The 25572-nt window shown below is 38.9% G+C and overlaps 1 protein-coding gene across 2 annotated transcripts in view; it reads left to right on the top strand.

The window, feature by feature from the left end:
• PITPNB (phosphatidylinositol transfer protein beta) overlaps positions 1-25572 on the top strand; it is a 64647-nt gene that overhangs the window by 3127 nt on the left and 35948 nt on the right. For both annotated transcript variants that reach the window (XM_077874189.1, XM_077874190.1), the window contains exons 2-7: positions 1470-1500; positions 4693-4838; positions 16362-16453; positions 17415-17422; positions 17931-18005; positions 19588-19671. In XM_077874189.1, coding sequence (XP_077730315.1) covers positions 1470-1500; positions 4693-4838; positions 16362-16453; positions 17415-17422; positions 17931-18005; positions 19588-19671 — 436 coding nt within the window. The remainder of the gene's footprint in view (positions 1-1469; positions 1501-4692; positions 4839-16361; positions 16454-17414; positions 17423-17930; positions 18006-19587; positions 19672-25572) is intronic.

Below are 25572 nucleotides of genomic sequence, written 5' to 3'. Positions count from 1 at the left end.
TTGGAACAACCTTTTCGGATTTCTTGTTGCCTAATAAATAGATTTTTTATCACTGCATTCCAGGTCCTGAATATATGCTCCTAACCTATATATCTCTGTCTATATCTTTATCTTCTAGAATATGCTCTCAACCTATATCTTAGTCTGCCCCTACCCCCCACCACACCCTCTTGGCCCCAGTTTATTTTCTGTTACTGAGACAGTGAGCAAGTTAATGTGTGCTCTGAGGAGACAATTAAAAGCATTAGGGTTATGAGAGGGTTTTTGTATAATTTTATTTTTTATTGGAACAGTAATCAGGATGTTTGAGAATGTTTATTGTCTTGAGGTGACCATTATCAGAAAGACAACCAGTGATGAGTGACCCCTGATAGTGAAGGAGGGGAGAATAACAAGAGGCGTGTTTTACACAAGTTGGAAATCAAGGACTCAAGCATAAATGTTTGAGAATAGGGAAAGGGGTGGGTGGACAGTGCAGCTGAAGACAAGGTGGGATGAGGAAAAACTATTGGGAATTTTCTACAAAATGAAAATCAAGATGATGTAGGATTTTTTTCCCCTCCTTTTAATAGACAGTTAAAATGAAATTTTACATGACACTGGCATGGTACCTTAATGGTTAGCAGGGAAAAGTCTGAGAAAGACCAGGCCAAAAAAAGAAATTGCAGTCTTGGACATCAGCTATTATCATGAGATAGTTGATATTCAGGGATTTTCAGAGTTTATGCTGGAGATAGGCAAAGGTACTTGTCTATAAAAATCTGGTGATAAAGTACAATATTGTGATATAGAATAATTTAATCTTTTTTGGGACTATATGGAGCATTATGCCTCCATTCAGTCTTTTGTTTGGTAACAAAGTCTTGGACAAGATCAAACACCAGTTGACCTTGTGTTGAGTCTGCCCTAGAACAGGTTTTATTTCTAAGGTTCAAAGTAGTTCCTTTGATAAAGTTTTTCCTTGTTACATCTAAGGGATATCTTAATAAAACAGGAATAATTGGGTAGTGGGGAACAATTTTTGGAAGCATTCATTCATGAGATGCAAAACATATTCTGTGAGAAGTATCATAAAACAAAACATATAGTATATAGACGGTGAATGAAATCATACTAAAAATTTCATGAGGGCAACCTGACCAGTCTAAAAATAATATATTCAGTACCCTGCAATTTTCAGTGATGAGTTTTCTCTTGTTCCTTTTTTCCTCCAAGAATGTCTGCAACTGCGTTTTGGGGGTCCTGGTACAATGAGGACACTTATGGAAGTGATCATTGAGACCCACAAATGGTAGTTTTATTTCCCCAGTTTAAAAATTCTTATTTAGAGCCATAGGCATTGCAAAGACAATGACATCCTTGTATTTTGCTGTCATTGGATTTAAGCAAAAGTTCTTCTAAGTGTAGAGAGCTATGTTTTAAAACAAAATATTTCATCTATGATGTATTTTTTTCTTTTGTCGTTTTAGCCGTGTGGTTTTGCCATGTTCTGTTCAGGAGGTAAGTCTTGCTTGTTTCTGTATTATTTTATCAACACCATTTATTTCAATATATTTTTTTAAAGATTTTATTTATTTATTCATGAGAAACACACAGAGAGAGAGAGGCAGAGACACAGGCAGAGGGAGAAGCAGGCTCCATGCAGGGAGCCCGATGTGGGACTCGACTCCAGGATCACACCCTGGGCTGAAGGCAGCACTAAACCGCTGAGCCACCAGGGCTGCCCATATTTCAATGTGTTAATCTAAAGTCATACTTCGGTTGTGTTTACTTACCTTTACATTCCATTTTATGTGACAAAATAATTTGAGGTATTACAGATAATTCACTGTAAATGAATTCTGTTACACTCACTTGTTTCAGAAGGCTCTAAAGAAGGTAGTTTAATCTATCCAGTCAGGAATTCTGGCTACCATATCCCAGAGAAAGAAGGTTCCAGCTTCAAAGTAAGCACTTTAAGGCTAAGTAACTTGCTCTTTAGAGAAACAGTCTAGTTTACTGTTGGATATTTTAAACATTTGTCTTTAAGCCAAAACTTGCTTTCCTATAATGTTTGCTGTTTACAGTTCCTCCCACTTGTGCAGTGAGAAATAAGCCTATTCTGTCTGGCGTATGGTAGCCCTTCATTTTTTCTCTTGGCCATTCTCTCTCCTCCCCCCAAGTTCTTTTGTTCCATCTTCTCTACATGAGGTCACAGGGTTAAACAGTCCCAGCACGTTCATTTGGCCTAGTATAACATGACCTCTAGACTTTCTCACCAGATGGTCTCACTACCCCTTGTGTTATAGTTGTTGCTCTCAAATGAAAACAGTATTACAGACATGGTCTCTTACAGAGATTATTGTTTCCTTTGATCTGCATATAATAAAGAAATACGCTACCTGCTCAGAACTTGTGTGTCCTTCAGTTACAGCTCTCTGTGGTATGGGCAGGAAGGAGGATAAAAGCAGAAAAACTGAGAAATGTGTAGCAAACCCCACAAAGCCTGCTGGGTCGTTTTATAATTTGCACACAGTTTGTACTTGCTCAGTTATCTGGTTTTCCTGGAGCTGACAGTAGATTAGAAGCAGTAAATTGGAAGTGGGACAAAACAAACTGATAACCTAAGAAGTGACAGCTGACAGAAGACAGAAAGGGAAAAAAAATAATAAAATGCAGGAACTAAAAATGAGTAGCTGTCTGGCACAGTTTAAAGTATAGACTTGAACATAGCTGTATATATCTCAGTAGTGCCTGAGGTTTCCCTGTATTAAAATATTCAAGGCAATCCAGACACCCCTGAGCTTTACTTGTGCAATTGATTGTTTGAACTTGAATGTGGAAATTGACATTTGTTTTTGTTAAATTTTTTCTTTCGGTTTCAGTTTGTTGGATCAACTTGTTGAAATCTTTGAGTGTTGGTGTTGTCAATGAAAATAATCTCAACTTTTTCTTCTCTTCAGGCTTACTAAACATGACTTCTGTCTCTAAATTAGTCTTAAAAATGAGAATGAAAGGCCAGTGGCATGTCACAAAATACCAATTCATTAATAACATTTTTTTTTGGATGCTGTTGTTTGGTTGTTTCTTTGTAAAGTTCTGTTACTCTGTTCCTGACCGAGATTAAATTTACCTTTTGATTTAGAGACATTTTAATCCCATTTAAAAAAATATATATGACCGTGTTGAAAAGTACATTTTAAAGGACTTAAAGATTGTAGCATTACTAGACTAACTCTGGTGTGGTATCACAAAAACCAGAAAACAAATACATCCTCTCTGCACTCTAAAATCCCTACAGAAATTATTTTTATTGCTTTTAAGAAATGTGTTTGGTTCTAGCTTCCTAAACCCAAATTGAGTGATTGAGTTCGTGTGTATTTAAATTATCCTATAAGATTGTGTCATATCCACATGGCCTTTTTAGGTATGAATATTTACTGAGCTTATAACTACCTGTATTTTTTTGTCTCAAATAAAATGTTTATTTTGAATGATTCATTTTTAGAGATAGCTTTTCTTTGAAAACATGCTTGAAAACAAAAGTATTTCTTCAGGCTGTCCTCACCAGGAGGAAGAAATCTAGCCAAATTTTAAGAGATTGGAGACAGTGTCATGGTTGAGTCACTAGAACAAATTAGAACATGAGAACTTTGCTTTTTATTATTTGTTGGAAGTTAGCAGCTCCTCATTGGCACAGAACAATATTGTCTGCTCACAGGTATTGGTCTAGGCCATTGAGAATTCTGGGTCACTTTAAAATGAAATAGAAACCACTGCCAACATTTTCTTGCCTTTTATAGTAATTCTTGTGTACTTAAAATATTTCAAAAACAGTTTCTTTTTACTGGAGAACTTTACAATAAACAGTTTTGATCCTGGGTGCCCAATACCACTTCTCTTGAGGTGGACAAGGGCTAAATTGGGCACATCAGACAGATGTCATGTTAAAAAAAAGACTCCAGAGGTCTACTAAAATGTGGACTGGAATGGTTCTTTGTATTTTCAGGCTTTACTATTAGTTTTATATACCTCCTCTTTATCATTGACATTGGTATTCTGGTTGCTTAGTTTTCTTAATTGGCAGAATAACAATTATATTCCTTTCATACCTTTTTTCCAGAATTCTTTTTTTTTTTTTAAGATTTTATTTATTCATGAGAGACACACAGAGAGAGACAGAGACCTAGGCAGAGAGAGGAGAAGCAGGCTCCCTGCAAGGAGCCTGATGCGGGACTCAGTCCCGGATCCCGGGATCACGCCCTGAGCTAAAGGCAGATGTTCAACCACTGAGCCACCCAGGCGTCCCAATTTTTCCAGAATTTTGTGAAATTAAATGGGCTAAAATAGATGTGAAAGTGCTGTGGAAAACACAAATGTATTTTTATACAAAAGTGTTGGGCCAAGCATCATTAATATGTTTTCTTGGTAAGTGGATAGTACATACTAAGGCTATGTATGGAGTTTTCTTTAAGCTAGGAGTTTTCTCAAATAATGGAAATCTCATAAAATATTATAAAGTTTCCTCTATGATCCTCTGGTGGTTAGTCTTCCTAAACATACTAATTTCTAGTTTGAGTCATGTTTTCATATGAAACAAATGTGCTGATTGGTTTGGATAAGCTTTTCTATATCACACATGGTAAGATTTTAGCATAGGAAATTTCTGCAGGTACTACTGGTTTAATGAAATTCTGTGCTCTGAAATTCCAGTATCAGGTTGGGCAGCTTTACTCTGTTGCAGAAGCTAGTAAGAATGAAACTGGTGGTGGAGAAGGAATTGAAGTCTTAAAAAATGAACCTTATGAGAAGGATGGAGAAAAGGGACAATATACACACAAAATCTATCACCTAAAGAGGTAAGCTGATTGTTCACATCTGATGCTTAGTAATTCTGTTGAAGATGATGCTTTAGCTCTCCATGTTACTTTTTGAGCAGGTAAATCCCTAACTTCCTGAGTTATGTGCTGAAGTACTTTTTAAATTTTACTGTGACAGTATGTTACATTTAAATTTTTTGAGAGAACCCCCCCCCAGTTATTTTTAAATTATAAAAGTGATATAACTGCTTATTAAAAATTCAAACAACAGGGAAGGTTATAAAGTAAAAATTTAGTCCCTGTCTCTTGCTGTCATATAGCCATAACCCTAGGGAGAAACACTAGAAACAGTTTCTCCTTCTGGATCATTTTCTGTACATATGCAAATAAATTTTTAAAAACAAACATACAGCTCTATCACTTGTGTCATTTTTTGTTTTCTGTAACAAACGAGACCCTACCATACATAGGGATCTGAAGTTGGTTTTGTTTTTCACATTGTGAACACCCTGCTGTGGTATTATTTAATGTCCATGTTCTTCTTTTTAAGGCTGAGTGACATTTCCTAGTGTGAATAAAGCATAGGTGACTTAATCATTCTCTAAATGATAAGCCAGTTTAGGTGTTAAAAATATTTTCCTTTCTGCAGGTTACAAATATTTCTGTGAACGTGGTTGTACATGTCTTCATGCCTTAGGTTACTCTTTCTCTAGGAGAAATGTATAAAAGTGGGATTTTGCTGCAAGGACATACTCATTTAAAATTTTGATACTACTTCCAGATTGCCCTCCAAGAGTTTGGTAGTGTTCATTTTCCATATTTTTCTCCCATTTATTTTCTTGCCAGTTTGATGTGCAAAAATAGTCTTATTTAAATTTGCATTGCTTTATAAGTGAAGTTGAATGAGTTTTCCTATTAGTAGAGCATTTAAATTTCTTATGTGACTTGAAACCTTTTGTTCATTGTTTTTATCTCTTTGGTTTATTAAAGTTTTTTTTTTTTTTTCGCTATGTTCTCCAAAGTTTGGCTCTCTAATCTCTATCTTTGGCTTAAATATTTTTTTAAAAATTATTTTACTTATTTATTTGTTTTGGAGAGAGCAAGTGAGCGAGTAGGGGGGAAGGGTAGAGGAGGAGAAGGAGAATCTCAGGCAGGCTTTTTGCTGAGCATGGAGTCCGACATAGGGCTTCATCTTGCAACACTGAAGTCATGACTGTAGCCAAAATTCAAGAGTCTGATGCTTAACTGACTGAGCCACCTAGGCCCATGGCATAAATATTTTAAAACAGAAAATGCATACCAGTATTTGTCCAAGAGCAAAAGATCAGTAATTGTTTTTAAGAGTCCATTTTTGTCAGTAGTCTCCCTAATGTATTAAAAGTAGGAGGGATCTCTGGTCTTTCTTGCCTTTATTGTCTTCATATTGAAATGAGTGACATCCGTGTTTTTGTAGAGCTTCTTAAAGTTGTAGATGAGCTGTCATGATCAGTCTGTTTCTTGTTTTTTTAATTTAAGACCACTGCTTGGTTTATACTGACACATGAATATAAGGTAGGTTCTCACTTTATAGAATCCTGAATTTTATTGTGGGGTTTTGTTTTTTTTTCCTCCTAGAACACAGGGTTTCTTTGTTTCTGATCCAGGTTTGAATGAAGGCAATAATTCTGATCAATCAGTTATCCATAGAGATTGCTTTATTCATGGTTCCTTTCATTTGTTAGCACCCTAAGTATATCTAAAAAAAATGTCAGTTGAGAGAAAAATGTGGCATTCTAAATGGTATGATCTACATAGTATTGATTTTCTTGTACTTTTATTTTTTAGTATTTTACATTTATTCATTAATTGAATTTTACTAATGCATAAAACTTTTTTTATTGTAAACATTTAACTCTCTCTGGAGATTCTAGAATTAACCAGAAAAGTTTGATTTTTAAAACTTTCTGTTGGTGTATGATGTCCATATGTGAATAATTGTGAAATATATTCAAAACACCCTTCATTTGAAAACTGAGAGTTGGAAATTGGGGGAATGTTTGATATATCATTACATGGAAAAGATTAGTTGCTAAATGCATATGTAAAGTAGGCAATACATTACATGTATTTTTTAAATTCTTTTGAGATTTTATTTATTAGAGCGCAAGCATGTGTACAAGCAGGGGGAGCAGTAGGCAGAGGGAGAGGGAGAAGCAGGCTCTTTGAGGAGCAGGGAGCTGATGCAGGGCTCAATCCCAGGACCCTGGGATCATGACCTGAGTTGAAGGCAGATGTTTAACCAAGCCACCCAGGCGCCCCCATTACATGTATTTTTAAAAACTAATCAGAAAAAAGGCCTAGAAAGAGATTCATTAAAATGTTAATGTTTTTCTCTTGGTGGTGGGATTATGGGTGATTTAACTTTTTCTTTTTATTTATTTATTTATTTTTTTTACTTTTCTGTATTTTTGTTTAATTAGAAAAAATGATAAATACTTTGAGACATCTGATTTAGCTGATTTTAGATTTTTCTCTAAAGTGGAAAGGGCTATATAAATATGGTTAATTCAAGGCATGTTATTGTTCTGAAGAGCTTATTTGGGGATGAGGTTCAGAATTCCTCTTGGGCTTTTAATAGATTAAATAAAGGAAAACCGTGACTCTCTGGAGGCCAGCCTCCCAGTGTTCTCATGGCTTCTTCATTTCTAGAAGGAGCTGAAATCATTCCCAGTACCCTTTGGTTTCACCCTGTCATTCACTCATTTACTCCTCATTGCAGTCTGAAAAATAGGCAATGTACATGTTGTACCTAAGAGGACACTAAAGTGCATGTTTACCCAAAGTCACACAGCTAGTAAGTGACAAAATGGTGACTGTGACCTAGATTCTCTGGGTTCTAATCCCATGCTCTTTTGATCACAAGTAGGCAGTCCCAAGCCCCTGACAACAAGCACTCAGGACCTGATGAGCACACGTGTCCCATGAGAACGGAGGGGAGGTGGTTTGATTGGATGGTAAGGGCTGTTTGATGCCCATGGAACACTGGCTTTATCACAAATATGGCTGCTGTGGATAGAGCGTGGAGAAGCCTGAGACAGGAAAGGAACAAAGGAAAGAGAATGGCACTAATGGATCTCAGGAGTGTGTCACGTAGCGTACTTTCTGATAGTAGTGAAGAACAACCAGAAACCTGTCTGGTAATAAAAACAAAAACCAGGACTGACTATTGCTGTAGTCTAGGGGAGGGAACAGTCACAGGGCAAGGCAGTCAGATGTCCACATGCTCAAAGGCATCAATGCACAACAGGCACAGAATAACTAAATTATGGAAGGGCAAAGAATAATTTAGCTTTGAGTACCGAGGCCTTCACTGTGCCATAGAAAAGATAGCAAACATGACACAAGGCTGGCAGCACAGCCTATCAGATGTCAGTATCCTGCAAGGGCATCCTGCATGCTCAGCATGTTGTAGAGCTACCCACAGTTCCTAGAGAGTTTTAGAACTTTCTCTCTCAAGAAGTTAAGTTTGTGTCCAGTAATATATGTTCCCCATTTCAGCACATGCTCCATTGGGTAACTTCTAGTGCTGTGCCCACTATCATTGTATAGCAGCAATAGAATTGCACACTTGTCTGGCTAAATTTGTTACCTGAGGACATCAGCACCTTATTGTACATTTGAGATACTTGACTTCTGAGGTCCGCTTTACCCAGTGGAATCAACATCTCTGGATTCTCTGGCCAATATGCTTTCCCATTTCACCAAACCCTTCTTGATGTAAGATACACTTCATCTTAACCAGAATATTGAGAAATAATCTTGGCAAGGTATTAGATAGCCCATAATTTAGTGACCATCAGAAGGGACTTTTTCCCCCCTTTGAATCTCAGATAATCTTACAGGATAATGAGATTCTTTCTATATTCTTTGATAACTTAGAGTAAATAGTCACCCATGGTAATTCTAAGCAGAGGATTTAGTCCTGACTGTGTTCTTACTGCGTGCTGGTCACCCTACATGCTCTAGGTGGGAGCTCAGTGATTCCCCACAGCAACCTTTTCTAGTGAGGAAATGAAGGTCCAGAAAGGCTTAAGTGACTGACCCCTGTGTCACTCCTCTTGATGGGAGAGGTAGGCCATGAACCCAGGCAGGCGTGGTGACTCTAGGAACCTGCTCTTGTAATTATTTTGCTCTACTGCTGAGCCCTGTAGAAGGGTTATTTTCCATTTTCTAAAGTTAATGCCAAAGGAGTTTACGGAGAAATTCTTCCAAGACCATGGATTTCATCGTGTCCCATGTTCTTATATAGTCTTTAGTCTCAAATCATCTTCCAGGATAAAGTTAAACTTAAGAGGCTACTCAAGATTGTCTAGGTCTCTCCAGTTGTTACAAATGTCCAGAATAAAAACTATTGGCTCTAAGCAAGCCTGACTCTTCATTGTCCTCTAGAAGTGCCATGTTCAGCCCCGGTAGGTTCTTTTCTTCTTGTGATGTGGCATTGCCTATGACCTCAGTTTCCCACACACAGTTCAGCTATGTCCTGGGCAGAGGCTTTCCTTGACTACTTTTATTCTTTCCTAAACTCCATCCCTTTTTGTCCCGTCTACTCATTTTGACATCTGATCATGTATTTCATGTGTACATATTTGTCTCACACTCCATTTACCATAAAAGATTGAATGTGTTTCTTTAGGATGTTTAATGTATACTTAATAGTGAATGAGGGGGAGAGGACAACATTCAGATTCTTTGAATTCTGAAGCAAGGCAAGGAAATGTGTTGCAACCTTTGAGATGGTTATTTCAGAGAAAAATTTGAAGCTCTCCTGAGATTTTTAAACATGAATGTAACTTTAGTTCCTGGCAAATGACCAGTCCTTTTTCTGTTTCCTTTCTTGGGAAAAATCAGCTTTGTTCTTTTACTATTCTTCATAAGCATTATATCTTAACCATCTCTAGTCAGCCTTGAATGATGGAGAATTCGTAAAGCTTTGCCAACTCCTGAATGGTCTTGTTCTCCAAAAGTTGAAACAGCAGAGGTTTAATTGAAAATCATTTTAAAATTTCATGGAGTTCCATTTAGGAGCTCATTTTTGTAAGCAAAAGAGTCATTTGCCAGGAACTAAAGTTACATTCATGTTTAAAAATGAAAAGTTTAAATCACCTGAGAATGCAAAGATTAACTCTGTGTGATGATTTACATCAAAGAACATTGTTGAATAAGTATACACAAGAAATTGATAAATTTTATTTTTTTAATTTCATTCTTGAGTGGAGAATTAGTCAACAAGACAAAGTATTTTCTTTGTATATAGTTCTAAGTCTTCAGTTTTGCACAGTTTAGAGTTTTCTAAATCAAGAGTGATCCAATCCCAGAAGAATATCAGAGATGCTTCTATAATGTATTGTTTCCTCTTTATGGTAGGTTTCATTTCTCATTGCTGTTCCCTTTTGTTATATGGAAAACACTGCTTTCCCTCTCTTTTTGATATTTCTCCAAAACTTTATTTTTATTTATTTATTTATTTATTTTCTCCAAAACTTTAAAGTCTTGTTTTGATAACCAATTTGTGTCTGGTTATTTTATTCCTTTTCCACAAATCAAAATTTGAAGTCATTTTGTACATTTTTCCCATTGTATCTACCCATTTTTTCCATCTCTATCCCTACCATGTTTTTGTTTTTTTGTTTTTTTTAAAGAATGGAGTTGTTGTTTTTTTTAAAGATTTTTATTTATTTATCAGAGACACAGAAAGAGAGAGAAGCAGAGACACAGGCAGAGGGAGAAGCAGGCTCCATGCAGGGAGCCTGACGTGGGACTGGATCCCGGGTCTCCAGGATCACGCCCTGGGCTGAAGGTGGCGCTAAACCGCTGAGCCACCTGGGCTGCCCTATCCCTACCATGTTAATGCAAGTTACTGTTATCTCTTTCTCTTGAACTTTTCTAGTTGCTTCTAGATTGATCTCTTGCCGTCCATTCTTTTGGCTCTTATAAGTAATGGTGCTGTGAACACTTGTATACAAGTTTCTGTGTGGACACATTTTTATTTTTATTGGATGTGCATGTGCACACGCAAACACATGCACTCTCCTACAGTTGGGTAGAATTGTTGGGTCATATTCCTTACTTTGTGAACTGTCAGACTGTTTCCAAAGTGACTGAACCATTTTACATTCCCCCAACCATGTAGAAAGGCTCCAGTGTCCATATCCTTGTCACCACTTATTATCAGGTTTTGTTTTGTTTTTGTATAGAAAATTTAATGGGTGTGAGGTGGTATTTCAAGGTTTTGATTTGCATATCTCTGCTGATTAATGATGTTGAGCATGTTTTCATGATTTGTAATTTTCTTCCCACTTTCCTTTTAGGCATTAAAAAGTTTATAATTTTTTTTAAAGATTTTATTTATTCATGAGAGATACAGAGAGAGGCAATAGGCAGAGGGAGATGCAGGCTCCCAGTGGGGAGCCTAAGGTGGGACTCAATCCCAGGGCCCTGGGATCATGACCTGAGCCAAAGGCAGACACACAACCACTGAGCCACCCGGGTGCCCCAAAAGTTTGTAATTTTGATTAAGCCCAATTTACTTATTTTTTTCTTTGTTTCCATTCTGAGAAACCATCATCCAGTCTAAGGTCCCAAAGATTGGCATCAACATTTTGTTATACGAATTTTATAGTTTATGGGTCACCTAGGGGGCTTAGTTGGTTAAACATCTAACTCTTGATTCTGGCTCAGATCATGATCTCAAGCTCATGAGACCAAACCTGTGTCAGACTCTGTGCTCCACAGGCAGTCTGCTTGAGATTCTCTCCCCCTTTTGCCCACGTGCATGCTCGCTCTCATTCTCTCAAAAAAAGAAAAATTTTACAGTTTTAGCTCTTACATGTAGATCTTTAATCCATTTTGAATTAATTTTTGCCTCCATCCACTCTTGCTCACCCCAGTTAATTGTCATTTACTGACATGACTACTAAAGTGACAAAGTCAGAATGTTCTTAAATCTTTGGGTCATTCTTCTTAAACCCTTTAGTAGCTTCCAGTCATACAAAGAATAAAGCCCAAACCCTTTGGCCTATAAAATAGGCCTATTGTGATCTGTCTGCCCCCTGCACAACTCGCTGGCCTCATCTTCTGTCTATTCCTCTGTTCTTCCTTCCCTATAGTCTAGCCATGCTGAAGGCCTCAGAGTGGCCCAGGCAGGTCAAGTCTTTAACTGTTTTAGGACTTTGGGGTCTGTCTCTTCATGTGGCTGACCCTCCTTACTCTCAGATCACCATTGTCTTGTCATATCCTCAGGTAGGCCTTCTTGAGCACCCTTAAACCAGGTACTTGTTTGTCCAGTGCTCCATTCTTTGCCTTTACTGAACTTTGGGAGGGGTAATTCCCTGCCTTTGGTTATTTACTGCTCTATTTGCTGCTTCTTTCCCTTGTAAGGTAAGATCAGAGTAAGAATTGCCCATTTGCACACTGTTATTTACATAACCCCTGGCACAGTGGACACTCAGTAAATTGAGTGAATGAATGTGATGTGCCCAATATATTGAAAGTATATTTCAGTTGATTATAAAATGAAAGATTTCTTATGGCGAATTAATCTGGTCTTCAGATTCTTCCATATGTTTTTATACATTTTTTAAAAATTTTATTTATTTATTCATGAGAGACACACACATACACAGAGAGAGAGGCAGAGACACAGGCAGAGGGAGAAGCACGCCCCATGCAGGGAGCCTGATGCAGGACCTCATCTCGGGACTCCAGGATCACACCCTGGGCCGAAGGCAGGCGCTAAACCGCTGAGCCACTCAGGGATCCCCTGTTTTTCTATATTTTGATGTTTATCCACAGTAGGTTGTAGAATGGAAAGATAGAACTTAACAGTTTGCTCATTTTGTTGACAAGGTGGATGCAAAACTTTCATGGGAAAAGTGCAGTTTGAAATGATTTGCAAGGGTGTTAGGTATCTCAGGAATAAGAGTTTTTTAAAAAGAATGTTTCTGAACATTTGGGTGACCCAGTGGTTGAGCATCTGCCTTTGGCTCAGGGCATGATCCTGGAGTCCCGGAATCGAGTCCCACATCAGGCTTCCTGCATGGAGCCTGCTTCTCCCTCTGCCTATGTGCCTATGTCTCTGCCTCTCTCCTTCTCTCTCTGTCTCTCTCTCATGAATAAACAAGTAAAGTCTTAAAAAAAAAAAAAAAAAAAAAGAATGCTCCTACATCAGAGGTTCAGTATACATTTTGGTCACTTGTTAAATATCTTTTAAACCATGTAAGCCCTTTGTTTTCCTTTACCACTATGGCAACGTTGTCTTACCACTTAACAGGTTCACAGCCATTGTTATATGGAAGTTATATCTGTTAGATCTTATCTCCTTTCAACATAATTGATGGAACATTTTGGTTTAATTTTATCCTGAAGTGCACTGTTCTTCATGTGTATTCAGAGTTAGAGGTGGGGGAAGGACTTTGGCAAAGAATTTTTTGTGCTCTTGAACATTATTTTATTCCTGACTCTTAACCAAATCTAGAAGTGTTTACCTTGAGTTAAGCACTGTCATGAGTGTTGGTTTGCCACAAGAGAACATGATAGTTGGGAGAACAAGAAGAGGAATGTCCTTGTTCATTTGTTTTTGAGGGCCTGCCTCCATTTTGTTAATTCGGTTAATATTTGTTCCTTTTCTAAGACACTAAGCTTCCAAAGCAGAATTTACTTGCTAGGTAGGTAATACTGAGCTAGAAAACTAATACGTATGCTGTTAATTATATATAAATGGTGCACTTGAACTGCCTTGTTAGGAATATTTTAAAGTTGCCACTAATGAAAATTTCTCTCTTTAAAGCAGAATTGAAATTTAATTTTATTTACTCCATGTATACATTTTCCCATTTCTCAGTCCATAACTTAGATTCACTGAGGAGAGATGTTTATTAGAATCTCATGTTAAATGTAAAAAGTGAGTCAATTTGAAACAACTGGCTCAAAGGTTTGGTCATTTTTTTTTTAAAGATTTATTTATTTGTTTATGATAGAGAGAGAGAGAGAGGCAGAGACATAGGCAGAGGGAGAAGCAGGCTCCATGCCGGGAGCCCAATGCGGGACTCGATCCTGGGACTCCAGGATCGCGCCCTGGGCCAAAGGCAGGCGCCAAACCGCTGAGCCACCCAGGGATCCCCAGTTTGGTCATTTTTAACTAAGTATAAAAAAATTGATTGTTGGAATTCACAAAGTGGAAAAGTATCCTGGAAATAAGAAAATAGGTATTTGGGAGCAAGATGAAGACATGTTAAAACTTTGTTGTAAATTTGGTTCTTGCTGGCATTTAGTGACTGGCAATTGTTTTCTGTTTGGGTCAGCAAACTAGAGCTTTTGAGAATGTTTAGGTTTTTAGACTGTTGGGCACTATGGGAATAAATAGGATAGTTAAAATCTGTTTCTGAGCTAATTCACAGCTATATTTTTCCTGCCTTTTTCTTCTTTTTTTTTTTTTTTTAAGATTTTATTTTAGAGGGAGAGAGCACAGGTACGTGAGTGAGGGAAGGACAGAGGGGGAAAGAGAGGGAGGGGAAAAAATCTTGAGCAGACTCCCCTCTGAGCAAAGAGCCAGGACCCTGAGATCATGACCTAAGCCAAAACCAAGAGTTGGATTCTTAACCAACTGTGCCACCCAGGTACTCCTTTCCTGCCTTTTCCTAAGGTGACCACATGAACCAGTGATCTGTTTGTCTTACTCTCAGACTGACAGGCTTGTAGCTGATTTAAAAAAAAAAAATTATCCATATGTGTTATATTCTACCCTGATGAGAGCTCGCCCACATTTAAAAGGATTTTGGTTCTTTAGCAATGGAAGAAATTATTTGGACTTCAGGTATTTTTTTACTTTTAATGTGAAATATTTTCAGATACCTTGGCTTTATTTTTGTCAAATTAACTCCCCTTTCCATGAATCTTCCCTAGATTTGGAAAGAATGAGCGCTCAAAGAATTAGTTCTCTTTTACTGTTTTCAGGGTGTAAAGACACAGGTAAATCTCTTTATGCCCTTGGCATTTTGCTAATGATGTCATATGTAATAGTGCTTCAGCTTTTCCTTTCCAGTGGTTTAATTTGCCACAGTAGCGGAAGCTCCAGGTCATACACATGTTTTTGTGAACTGAGGAGGAGGTGACAAAAGGGCTGTCCATGTTACCTCTTCTGTAGCTGCATGGCTGTCTAGCTGGTGTGGGGTTCCTTATATTCACCTTGCTTTGCTTCCAAAATTCAACATAGGGATGCCTCTAGCCATCTGCTTAATCTTAGTAAGGCAGAAGTCCTCACTGGGCCCCAAGTCTCCTTGGTTTGTTCTTTTTCCTAGCTTAGGATATTAAGTTGTGTTTGACAGTTGTCAGAGAAGCAGTTCTGATACAGGAAAAAGTATATAGGGCTTCAAGTTGGAGGATATAGTGTTGACATGTAGTTATTTAGCCACTTAAATGCTGGTTATATGAAATAAATGAATGTGTACCCTGCAGTGCTGTTGGAGGATATGAATGAAGAAAAGCATGTGAAAGTACTCAGCTTCATACCAACTTATAATTAAAGAGCAGCACCACTGTTTATTGAGCTTTTACTGTATTATGGAATGTTCTAATAAACACTATAGGTATTATCTGATTGAATCTTCTCGATAACCCTATAGAGTAATACAAACTCTGTTCAACTCATGGGGAAGTTCAGAGAGCCAAGTGTTGTGTCCAAGGTCGCACACCTGCTAAGTGCTACTGTTGGGATTTGAATCTGATCTGTATGAAAAGCCTGTGTATGTAAAACTGCTCTCTTTACAGCAGGCTTGAGTCCTTAGAAGTGGTCATTCCATTTGCATTTCTTTGAAGACTGAAAGTCTGATTTTTCCATTTGTTAACCAGTTGTGTTTTCTTCTTGTATTGTGTCTGTAGATGCCTTTGGCCCATTCATCTGTTTGGATCTTTGCTGATTACCTTATGAATTGGCACAAACTCCTCATGTATTATATATTTAACACTTCTGTGACTATACTTGAGGCAGCAAACGACATTCATCATCCAAACATACAAAATTTTATACTTGGAAATGTTTTAATATATCATTTCTATGTAGGTTCCTCAGATTGTCACTTTTCTTTAAGTTTATTCTGTCAAGAGTATTTGAAGACTTTTATTCAGAAATACTCCCATATTCTAGAGACTCTTGTGTGTTAAACAGTGAATGTGGTCTAACCACATGAGAGAACTTCTGTGTTGTATTATGTGCGGCCTGAATAGCAGTTAACTTTCAGATTTCACCTTAAGGGATGTAGAGCAGAAGCCCAACACAAAATTGTTTCTTTTCCCCCCTTTAAATCCTGTATATAGTTAAATGTTCTTAAACTGTTGTTTTTATATTAATTTTCCACTTGATTACTTTGGGATTGAAAATGAAACATGTTGGTAACAGTTTTGAACATGAATTATGAAACTTGAACATAATCACCTTTGATGACAGCACTCTTTGAGGTAGCCTGATAGATGCCAACAAAGAAATGATGGTACTATCAAAAACATAATTCACTGTTTCTCTCTTCACAGCAAAGTTCCTGCATTCGTCAGGATGATTGCTCCAGAGGGCTCGTTGGTGTTTCATGAGAAAGCCTGGAATGCATACCCCTACTGTAGAACAAGTAAGCCTGATTCCTGGCAGCCATTCCACCCCTCTGCCCCACTGCTGATGAGGAGATGGACTCCTGGTGCTGATGCCTTTGAGAAGGCATCTTCTCCCGGACTGCATGGCCCACGGGCAGGGAGGGCAGGGCTCCGAGTGTCCCATTAAAGAGACCATGTTCTGACAGTGGGCATACTTACGGCTGGGCCAGGGCACAGGGTGAGGTGGGGGTGCGGGCGGGAACTCCTTACTAAGGAGACTCGGCTCCCTTCTGTCAGGGACCTTCTCTTTCATCTTGCAGCTGTCCTCTTGAGTCTGAACCCCCCATGAGGGGCTGGGGAGAACTCTAGAGACCAGGCATGGATGAGGAATCCTGGAAACAAAACCAATTAAAATACGTTTCAAACCCGTTAAAAAAAAAAAAAAAAAAGCCCTCTGTGGGTTCTTGGGTACTCACTGCAGGTGCTGTGGCAATGGAGAGATTTCTCTGGGTTCCTCCCCATAGACCTTTGTGAAGGGCATTAGTTCATTCCCAGATGAGAGCCCCTTTGAGGTCCTTGCTGACCACTTTGGCTCCAGGGGTGAGACCTGAAAGGTTACCCACACTCTAAAGTGTCTTTTGGTGTAGTTTTAATAATATTTTTCTCATATTGCCACATATAATAGGGGAAGAATATAGCAGATTTCTGAAGCAGTTTCCTGTTGTTTGCTTAATTGGCCTTCAAATTGATCTATTGCTTTTATGACATTATTCTACCATTGTTTTAAAATTAGATTATTGTCTCTATAACCTAAGGTACCCTGTAGTGTCACTTGTGTAGAAACTTTTGCAGACATTAATTACTAAATGCTTTGTGATTTGGGGTAGTTTAATCATCATGATGTTAAATAATATGATAGATTGTTTTGCCATTGATTAATTAATTAATTAATTCTGAAATTTTTCCCCTTTTATTGCCCACCTGTCCATTATGCCTCAGTTGTAACGGTGAGTAAAACTATTTTTGTGTCACATACTCTTAATCGTCAAATTTTGCTTTACATAGTAATTATTTTCAGTCATTCCTTGCTTTTTAAATTAAAGCTTCCCATCGCTGCATGGCTCCTCCTCTGTGCTCTTTTCACCAGCCCACACTCCACCACATGTTCCCAGTGTTAATGGGTTTTTTCCAGCCTTGTCTCAAAATCTCCCTGTTGACTTTATTTTGCTTGTGCTACTTCTTTTGAATGCCATATTTGCTCACCAAACCTCCCAGCTTCTTTAATATTAGCCCTGTATGCAGCATGACAAGTAGAGTAGTTTAAATTATTTAAAAGCATGCATTTGGTTTCCCTGACAAGTCTATAAAAATAGGTAGCTAATGATTCTTTGTCACTTGAGGATCAGTCTTATAGAGTCAAAGCACGGATGCTTATGCTGGGGAAGGCTCCCACAGACAAAAGCCCCAAAGAACTGGTGAAAGATCACTGTCACTTTGCTGTTGTGTTTTCTGCAGAATGAATATATGAAAGATGATTTCTTCATTAAAATTGAAACATGGCACAAACCAGACTTGGGAACATTAGAAAATGTAAGTTTCAACTCTGGGCTTTCAGTGCAGTGACCCTTGGAAATGGGAATACTATAGTCCATTTTGTCATCACCAGAGTGATGCCAGCTACAGGAGACCGGTACCTGAACACACCAGGGCATGTCCATTTATAGTGAGGCAGGCAAGCAACCAGCAACTAACAGGGCTTTCCCTGTCGGCCCCCTTGCCTTGGTGAGAGAGTGGACTGTGGGGAGAGTTGTTTTTATCAGCTCTCTTTATCTGGGACAGGTAGCGCAGAGATAAAATTCATAGACAACCCCCAAACCGATTTAGCCATTAATTTTAGATTTCTTTCATGTTTTCATTTCTGTATGTTTGTCAGAGCTACTCTACAAGGCAAAATTGACTGCTTTAGTTTTCACCTCCACTCTGCTGGATTAATGTCAGAAGTGGCCAAAAGGCGAGAGGGAGGAGCAACTTTGAATATTTTACAAAAATGTTCTAATTTTTACAAGTTGGTGCACATTTATCCCTCCAATAAATTTCAGGAAAATCATTTAAGACTCAGTGTAATCATTAACTTTTGATATGGTATTTCGGAGAACTTGGGAAGGCATCTGGTATTGATGTCTTGGCCTAGTGGCTGTCAAAAGTGTGGTCTGTGGACCAGCAGCAGCATCTGGGAGCTCCTTAGAAATGCAGATATTCTCAGCCCTCACCCCATACTTACTGAATTAAAATCCCTGAGGGTGCGGCCCAGCATGCTGTGTGTTGTGGTGCACGCTCCAGTTTGAGAGCTCCAGTTTGAGAACTACTGTTCCAACCTCGTGATGTGCTGTTATAGGAGAGTAAGTTCATGTTGTGGTGGATTCCGCTTTTATGTGATTGGTGCCAATTAATAGAACTTTTGAATTATAATTGGTAGTATTTGACTTGAATTTTTCTTACAGGTGATCATTTGACATTTCATGTTTTTTTCACACTAATTCTAAAATTTAGAATCTAAATGAAGATGATTGGGTAGGCTTTGGTCTGTGTATGAGTTGATCTGCCTTTTCTAGCTTCCAAATGGACATATCTTTGGTAGTTTGTAAACAGTTCTTAATTGGTTCAAAGAGTTTTAGAAATAAATGATTAAACATGAGGAATTGATATCCTACAAAACTGAAAAGCTTTAGGGTAATCAAATTCAAGATAGGTTTTAAACCTCACAGTGCAGCTTTTTGAAATCTAATTATAATGTCTCCTTATGTTTGGCTAGGACTTAAAGGTTATCAAGACTTGGTCCTGTATCGTTGTACTAAACACAGGTTACATACATTCTGTTAAATAACTTCTCTTTAAGGACTGCCAGAAAATAATGGTGACAGATTTCTGTTAATCTGGCAGCATCCTCACACCTGCTCCATTTATTTCTTAGGGATACAGGGTTAACAGAAGATATCTAGATTCCTTAAGACTTCAGACCACTAATTCAATGAAGTAGCAATTTGGAGTTTTTGTATTCCTCATAATCTACTCTTAAAGACTCAGATAAAGATTATTAATGTAAGTGTAATAGTTCTGCATAGTAAGAATAGTCTACAGTTTGTTGTGTTTTATTTCTCTTTGTCATTTACAGGTACATGGTTTAGATCCAAACACTTGGAAAACTGTTGAAATTGTCCACATAGATATTGCAGATCGAAGCCAAGTTGAACCAGCAGTAAGTACTACATACTACTCGGTGACATTTTAACCTGTTGCCTCTTACATCTAGAAATGATCTTCTTTCTCTCTTGTATGGCCTGCATTTCTACACTGCAGTGAGCCTGGAGTTTGGGCATGGGTCTTGTAGCAAAAAGACCAGAGAGTAGGAGAGAAGGTTATTTGTTTTTTTTGTGTAGATTTCACCTTTGCACAAATGATCCCTTTGAGAAATCCTAGTAAACCTGAGAAATATAGCGGTTTGCTTTCATTGTGGGGAAAAAAGACTAACAACATTATTTTTTAAAGGAATTCTCCCTTGGGCTTCTATAAATAATGTGGGTCCCTTATACATTTAAATTATGATTAAGAAAGCTTAACAGTTGAGCAGTTTTCTACTCTTGATTTTTACTGGATGTAAATATTCATACTCAAAGCTTTTGACTTAATAACCACTCCTTTGCCCCCGACCTTCAACAAAAATGAAGACCTGTGTTCTTCCAGAGTAAGATCCTTGTATCACTTTGCTGCAGTTTGAAAATATGAACTCAGTTCTTATCTTAGAATATGCTGGTGCTGCTTGGTTTTGCAGGGCATAGTTGTGGATTTTTTCTATGTAAAGACAGCCAGTGACCCTCTTTATGCTAGTCTAGAGAGCAGAAGTTTTGGAATAAGAGTTCTCTGTCATAGTAAAGCCCAGCGTGTTTATTTAGTATTTTTATTTCGTGACCTTTCCATTTCATTTTCATTGCTTGTTGTCTGAACATGTGCAGTGTTACAAGCCGAACAGAAATAACCCAAACATAAATGTCTGATTTTGCTCTTGAGATTTAAAAGTAAACCTTCTAAAACAGTGGTCTCCCACCTTTTCTCTGAAATCACTGGGGTTGAGACTGCCAGCAGTGATTCTGCTAGGACCCCCTCTCTGATTAGAAATGTGAGCACTGCTAATGAGGGACCCTTGTCATAGAACTTCAATTTTAGTTGTGCTGTGATATGACGTTATTTCAATTTTATGGATAATTCCACTTTTGAAATTATCTAGAACTTTTTTTTTTAGTCCTCAGAAGTGAATATACTGTTTTATTTATTTTTTAAGTTTTATTTATTTATTCATGAGAAACACAGAGAGAGAGAGAGGCAGGCTCCATGCAGGGAGCCTGATGTGGGACTTGATCCCAGGACTCCAAGATCGCACCCTGGGCCAAAGGCAGGCGCTCAACCGCTGAGCCACCCAGGCATCCCTATATACTGTTTTAAAAACAACATTCAGATATCTGATTCGCTCTTTTATTTCTCTGTCTTTTCCAGCCATGTTTATTGAACATGAAAGAATTGTGGTGGTAGGAAAAATCCTGGGAGTAAGCAATGAGTGAGTTCGTTAATGGGCTAGGTCAGGATATCCTACGTGCTTGGACCAACAGGTCACAAGATAATGCTGAGCAGCAGTATGGGTGCCCCAGGGAAGGCATTCAAGTTATATTGTTGGTGTTTGAAAAAGTTGTGCTGGCCAGACAAAACAATCGGATCTTGTGGTTCATGGGTTTGCATTCCAGGTTGTTCTCCAGCAGAATACAAGGCACCTTTGGTTTTGCTGGGGTCATAAGAGTAGTTCTTTGTTCTTGTTCTCAGGCTAAACTGGATGCTCAGTCAGTGTTTGCAGGCAAGAATGCAAGTAGATAGAACAGTTAAGGCCAATTGTGCAAGAGCCCTGGAGGCTCCTGGTCTCATTCCTTCCACCCCAGCCTAGACCAGTGAGGAGAGAAGGCACTGCTGGCCTCGAGGGGTGTGACAACAGCACTGGACATTGGTGTTCCAGGTAGAAGGCACCGCACACGCATAAGGCTGAGCGGATGCTTCCCTGCGTGGAATGCTCTTTGGGATGGATATGTAGGGAAAGAAGGGATTGGACCTGAATGAGAACTGTCTGTACTGTGAGTCTATGGAACTGTGACTAAAAGCATACATTCTGAAATTAGATCAGCTTCGGATTCTCAGGTTCCACCACCTGCTGGCTATTCAGTCTTGGATGGGTTGCTTACTTTCTATGTGCCTGTTTTAATTTATGTAATGGGGCTAGTTATCTCACAGCATTAAATGTGAGCACTTAGAGTAGCGCCTAGTTTCCTAAATGTTCACCAGGATTGGCATCATGATTGGCCATAGTTGTGCAGGAATTCTGAGAACTATGTTCACACCAAGCATTGTTTGGGAGTAAATAAGTAGGTATGTGTGGTTTTGTTTTTCAGTGTTCCCAGGTCCTGTTTTCCAAGTTTCATTGTAGAGATTAGTAGTAAGATACAAACTTATTTTAACTTTGACTGAATTTTATTTTATTTTATTGTGATAAAATACACATAGCATTTACCATTTTAACCATTTAAAAATCTACATAGTTCAGTGACATTTAGTACAAGTACCTTCACACCATCGCTACTGTCCAGTTCCAAACATTTCATCACTCCAAAAGGACACCCTGTACCCACATGTAACAGTCATTCTCTACTCCTCCCTCCCTCCCAACCTTTGGCTACCACTCCACTAAGCTGTTTTGTGGAGTTCACTGTGCTGGGTAATCACGGAAGTGGAATCATAGCAATATATGATCTTCTGTATCGATCTATTTTACTTTAGCATGTTTTCATCCTCCCTGTGGTGTGTGTCATTACTTCATTTCTCTTTATGGCTGATAATAGTCCAGTGTATGAATATACCATTTTTGTTTATGCGTTATCTGGGGAGGGAGTTTTGGGTTATTCTACCTTTCAGCTGTTGTAGCTAGTGCTGCTGTGAAAAACCGTGTCACAGTAGTTATTTATTTAGTATTTATTTGTTTTCTCAGTTGTGAATACTAAAAGTACAACTGATACCATTTAGGGATTCTCAGACCTTCTCACGTAAAAAAGGAACCCAGACATACACAGTGACTGGTGCAGAAGGGAACTCTGTGTGCTAGGGGCCGAGGGACCCCTGGGCAGTGTTATGGCCTGAGGATGAGAGCTGGAGCATTGAGCTGCCTGAGGATGTGTGAAGGCTAAGTGGGGGCCGAGGGGCTGGTGGGGGGGGGCGGTGGTTGTAGGACCAGCACCCATTCTGGTGAGGAAGTAAGGAAGAGACTTAGTGGGGCAGGGACTCTGAGTCTGCCCTTTTCTTCTGCTTGTCCTCTTCTTCCTATGCTTTTGGCATAAACATTCACCCTGACAGTCTCCCTTTGGGTTCTACCCCATTTATTTTTGGCCTTGAATAGTTAATGTTTATCCTAGGAATTAGTATCTAATGCAAACACCCAGACCACCTGGCCATCATTACTAGATCCAATTTGGTTTTCTATTTCGATAATCGATGATTTGTTCATTTGATTCTGCCCCCCCCTTCTTTTTTAAAGATTTTATTTGTTTGAGAGATTGAGAGAGAATGCATACAAGCAGGGGGAGGGGCAGAGGGAGAGAGAGAATCTCAAGCCGACTCTTCAGAGTCCCACGTGGGGCTCAGTTTCACAACCCTGAAATCATGACCTGAGCTGAAATCAGGAGTCAAGACACTTAACCAGCTGAACCATCCAGGTGCACCTTGATTCTGCTCTTTAATGTTCTTTGAAAATTTTGGTGCGTGGTGTTGGGAAAAGGAAGCTGAAGCACACATTTCCAGTTCTCAGATGACAGTGTTGTCAAAGCAATCGAGTGCCTGCTTAGTCTGTGGTGCAGGAGTAGCCCTGCAGTAGCTATCCAAGATAGGGATAGAACCTTTGAGAGGGTTGCAATCCGGGTGAGACAAGCCTAGCACAGTGAAACAGTGAACAAATGGCAGAGGCCTATGTATGGTCCAAAGTGTTGCGGGATATCAGAGGAAAGAACAAACAATCTGTGAAGACAAAAATCTGGGAAGACTGAATGGAAGAGTTGTAACATGAGAGAAAGTATTCTTAACTTTTATCTCTCCAGCTTCTAGAAGAGTGCCTGAACTGTATAGTAGGTGCTCAGTGAATGAATGCGGTGTAGGCAAGCAGAAGTGCAGGAGTGTTACCAGACACTGAGAGGAAAGTTGGAATAGTTTTTAGAGTTGAAGGGGACCTGAGATACCCAGGCCTCATTGCCTTCAAACTATGCTCTACGTAATCCTAGGAATTTCCTGGTACTTACCAGTTTCTCAGGCTGATGGAGTGACTAGAACACAGATCTGAGGAGTTCCCTCTGTCCCCCTCTCCCAGCACAGTCTGCCTCTCTCATATTAGTTTTCACTGTACAGTATACTTTGAACACATGGTTCCATAGCTATAGAAAGTTGGACTTCAAGGCTAACCACTTGGTTTTACAAGTGAGAAAACTGAAGCCCAGATATAAACTAGTTTCTCTCAAGGTTATTTAGCCAGTGCCAGAAGTGGGAATTGTCTCAGTCCGGTGATCTTTCTACAGACTAAGGTCCTTCAGAGCTTCACAAGGTTATGTGGTTAGAGATAGATAAAAAAGAGTATTATAGGATGCTTCCATTTGTAATATAAAAGGGGAAAAAACCGGGGACGCCTGGGTAGCTCAGTGGTTTAGTGCCTGCCTTCAGCCCAGGTTTTAATCCTGGGGTCCCAGGATCAAGTCCCACATCGAGCTCCCTGCATGGGGCCTGCTTCTCTCTCTGCCTATGTCTCTGCTTCTCTCTCTCTCTTTGTGTGTCTCATGAATAAATAAATAAAACCTTAAAAAAAATAATAAAAAACTCACTGGTGGTATTTTTTTAAAAAAAGTAACGTAATTTAAAAAAGAAAAAAACGTATTTGTAGGTATGTACTTGATTGCTCATGTGTAGACAGTCTAGAAGAATGTGTAAGATGGTAGGAAGAGTGATTCCTTCATGAACGGTAGTGAGGGAGCTAGATGGCTGGGGAACAGGGTGGAAGAGTCGTGGTCTGTCAGAACCGTGTGCAATAAATTGGGAAAGTCCTCCTCTCGCTTCGTGTATCCATTTGCTATTGCTGCATGATAAATCACAAACTTAGTGGCTAGAGTAATGCAACCTAATCAAAGGAATGACAGCTCTCCACACATTACAGGTTCCACCTATGCTCACAGGAGGAGCTTATACAGGAATGTGACTCATTCTGGGAGTCATCTTAGGGGGATGTCTGCCATGCTCTTGGTCCATTTTTAGTACCAAAAACTTTTCTCTTCGAGGATTAAATGGACACTAGAATTGAGAACTTGGTAACTATGACTGGACCAACAAGGTGGATTTTTGATAGGGAGACCTTGTGAAGGTCTGGTAATGTCTGAAAGCTCAGGCTGTGGTACCTTCATCCCTGGAGGTTTTGGTCTCAGTCTAACTCAGTCCACTGATTTCCATTTGGTTATTAATGAACGAACACCGGGTTTTCTTGAATGAGCTAGTTTTCCCCGGAAACTTCTTAAATGGTTGAATTTCTTTCCTATTACTTGCTTTAAAAGAAATAAAACGGTTAGTAATTTTGAAAGGATAAATAGCCAAGTCTCCTCCCTGATCAGGAGAAAAGTGAAATAGTTGGTCATTTAAGAAAACCAAGAATTTGGAGGTAAAGTTTACATCTTTTAACTCCACCTGGTGGGGGTTTTCTGTCACTGCAGGTGGATTTAATAAACATGGAGCTCTAAACATTTTAATTCAGAGTGACTGTTGATTACATTTAGGATTTACTCTCTCTGCTGGGTTGCTGGTTTCAGACAGCTCGTATATCACTCTCGTTGTAGACTTGCTGTTTTTTGGTGGTTGTGCTTATGAACTATACTTCATCATGCATAGAAGGAATGTGATTAGACCCACAGAGTAAATATTCAAGCGGCTTTGACATATTTACATAATCGAAGGGTGATATTGTCACAATAACTCTAGGAACAAGGATCTGTTGTAAAAATCTGTCAGTGTGACCCAGGGTCACAGAGTAATTTGCTTCAGAAAT

This window comes from Canis aureus, chromosome 27, assembly GCF_053574225.1.
Source record: "Canis aureus isolate CA01 chromosome 27, VMU_Caureus_v.1.0, whole genome shotgun sequence".
Classification (NCBI taxonomy): Eukaryota; Metazoa; Chordata; class Mammalia; order Carnivora; family Canidae; genus Canis; species Canis aureus.
The sequence above is the reverse complement of the archived record's forward strand: the minus strand, read 5'-3'. Positions and strand labels throughout refer to the sequence as shown.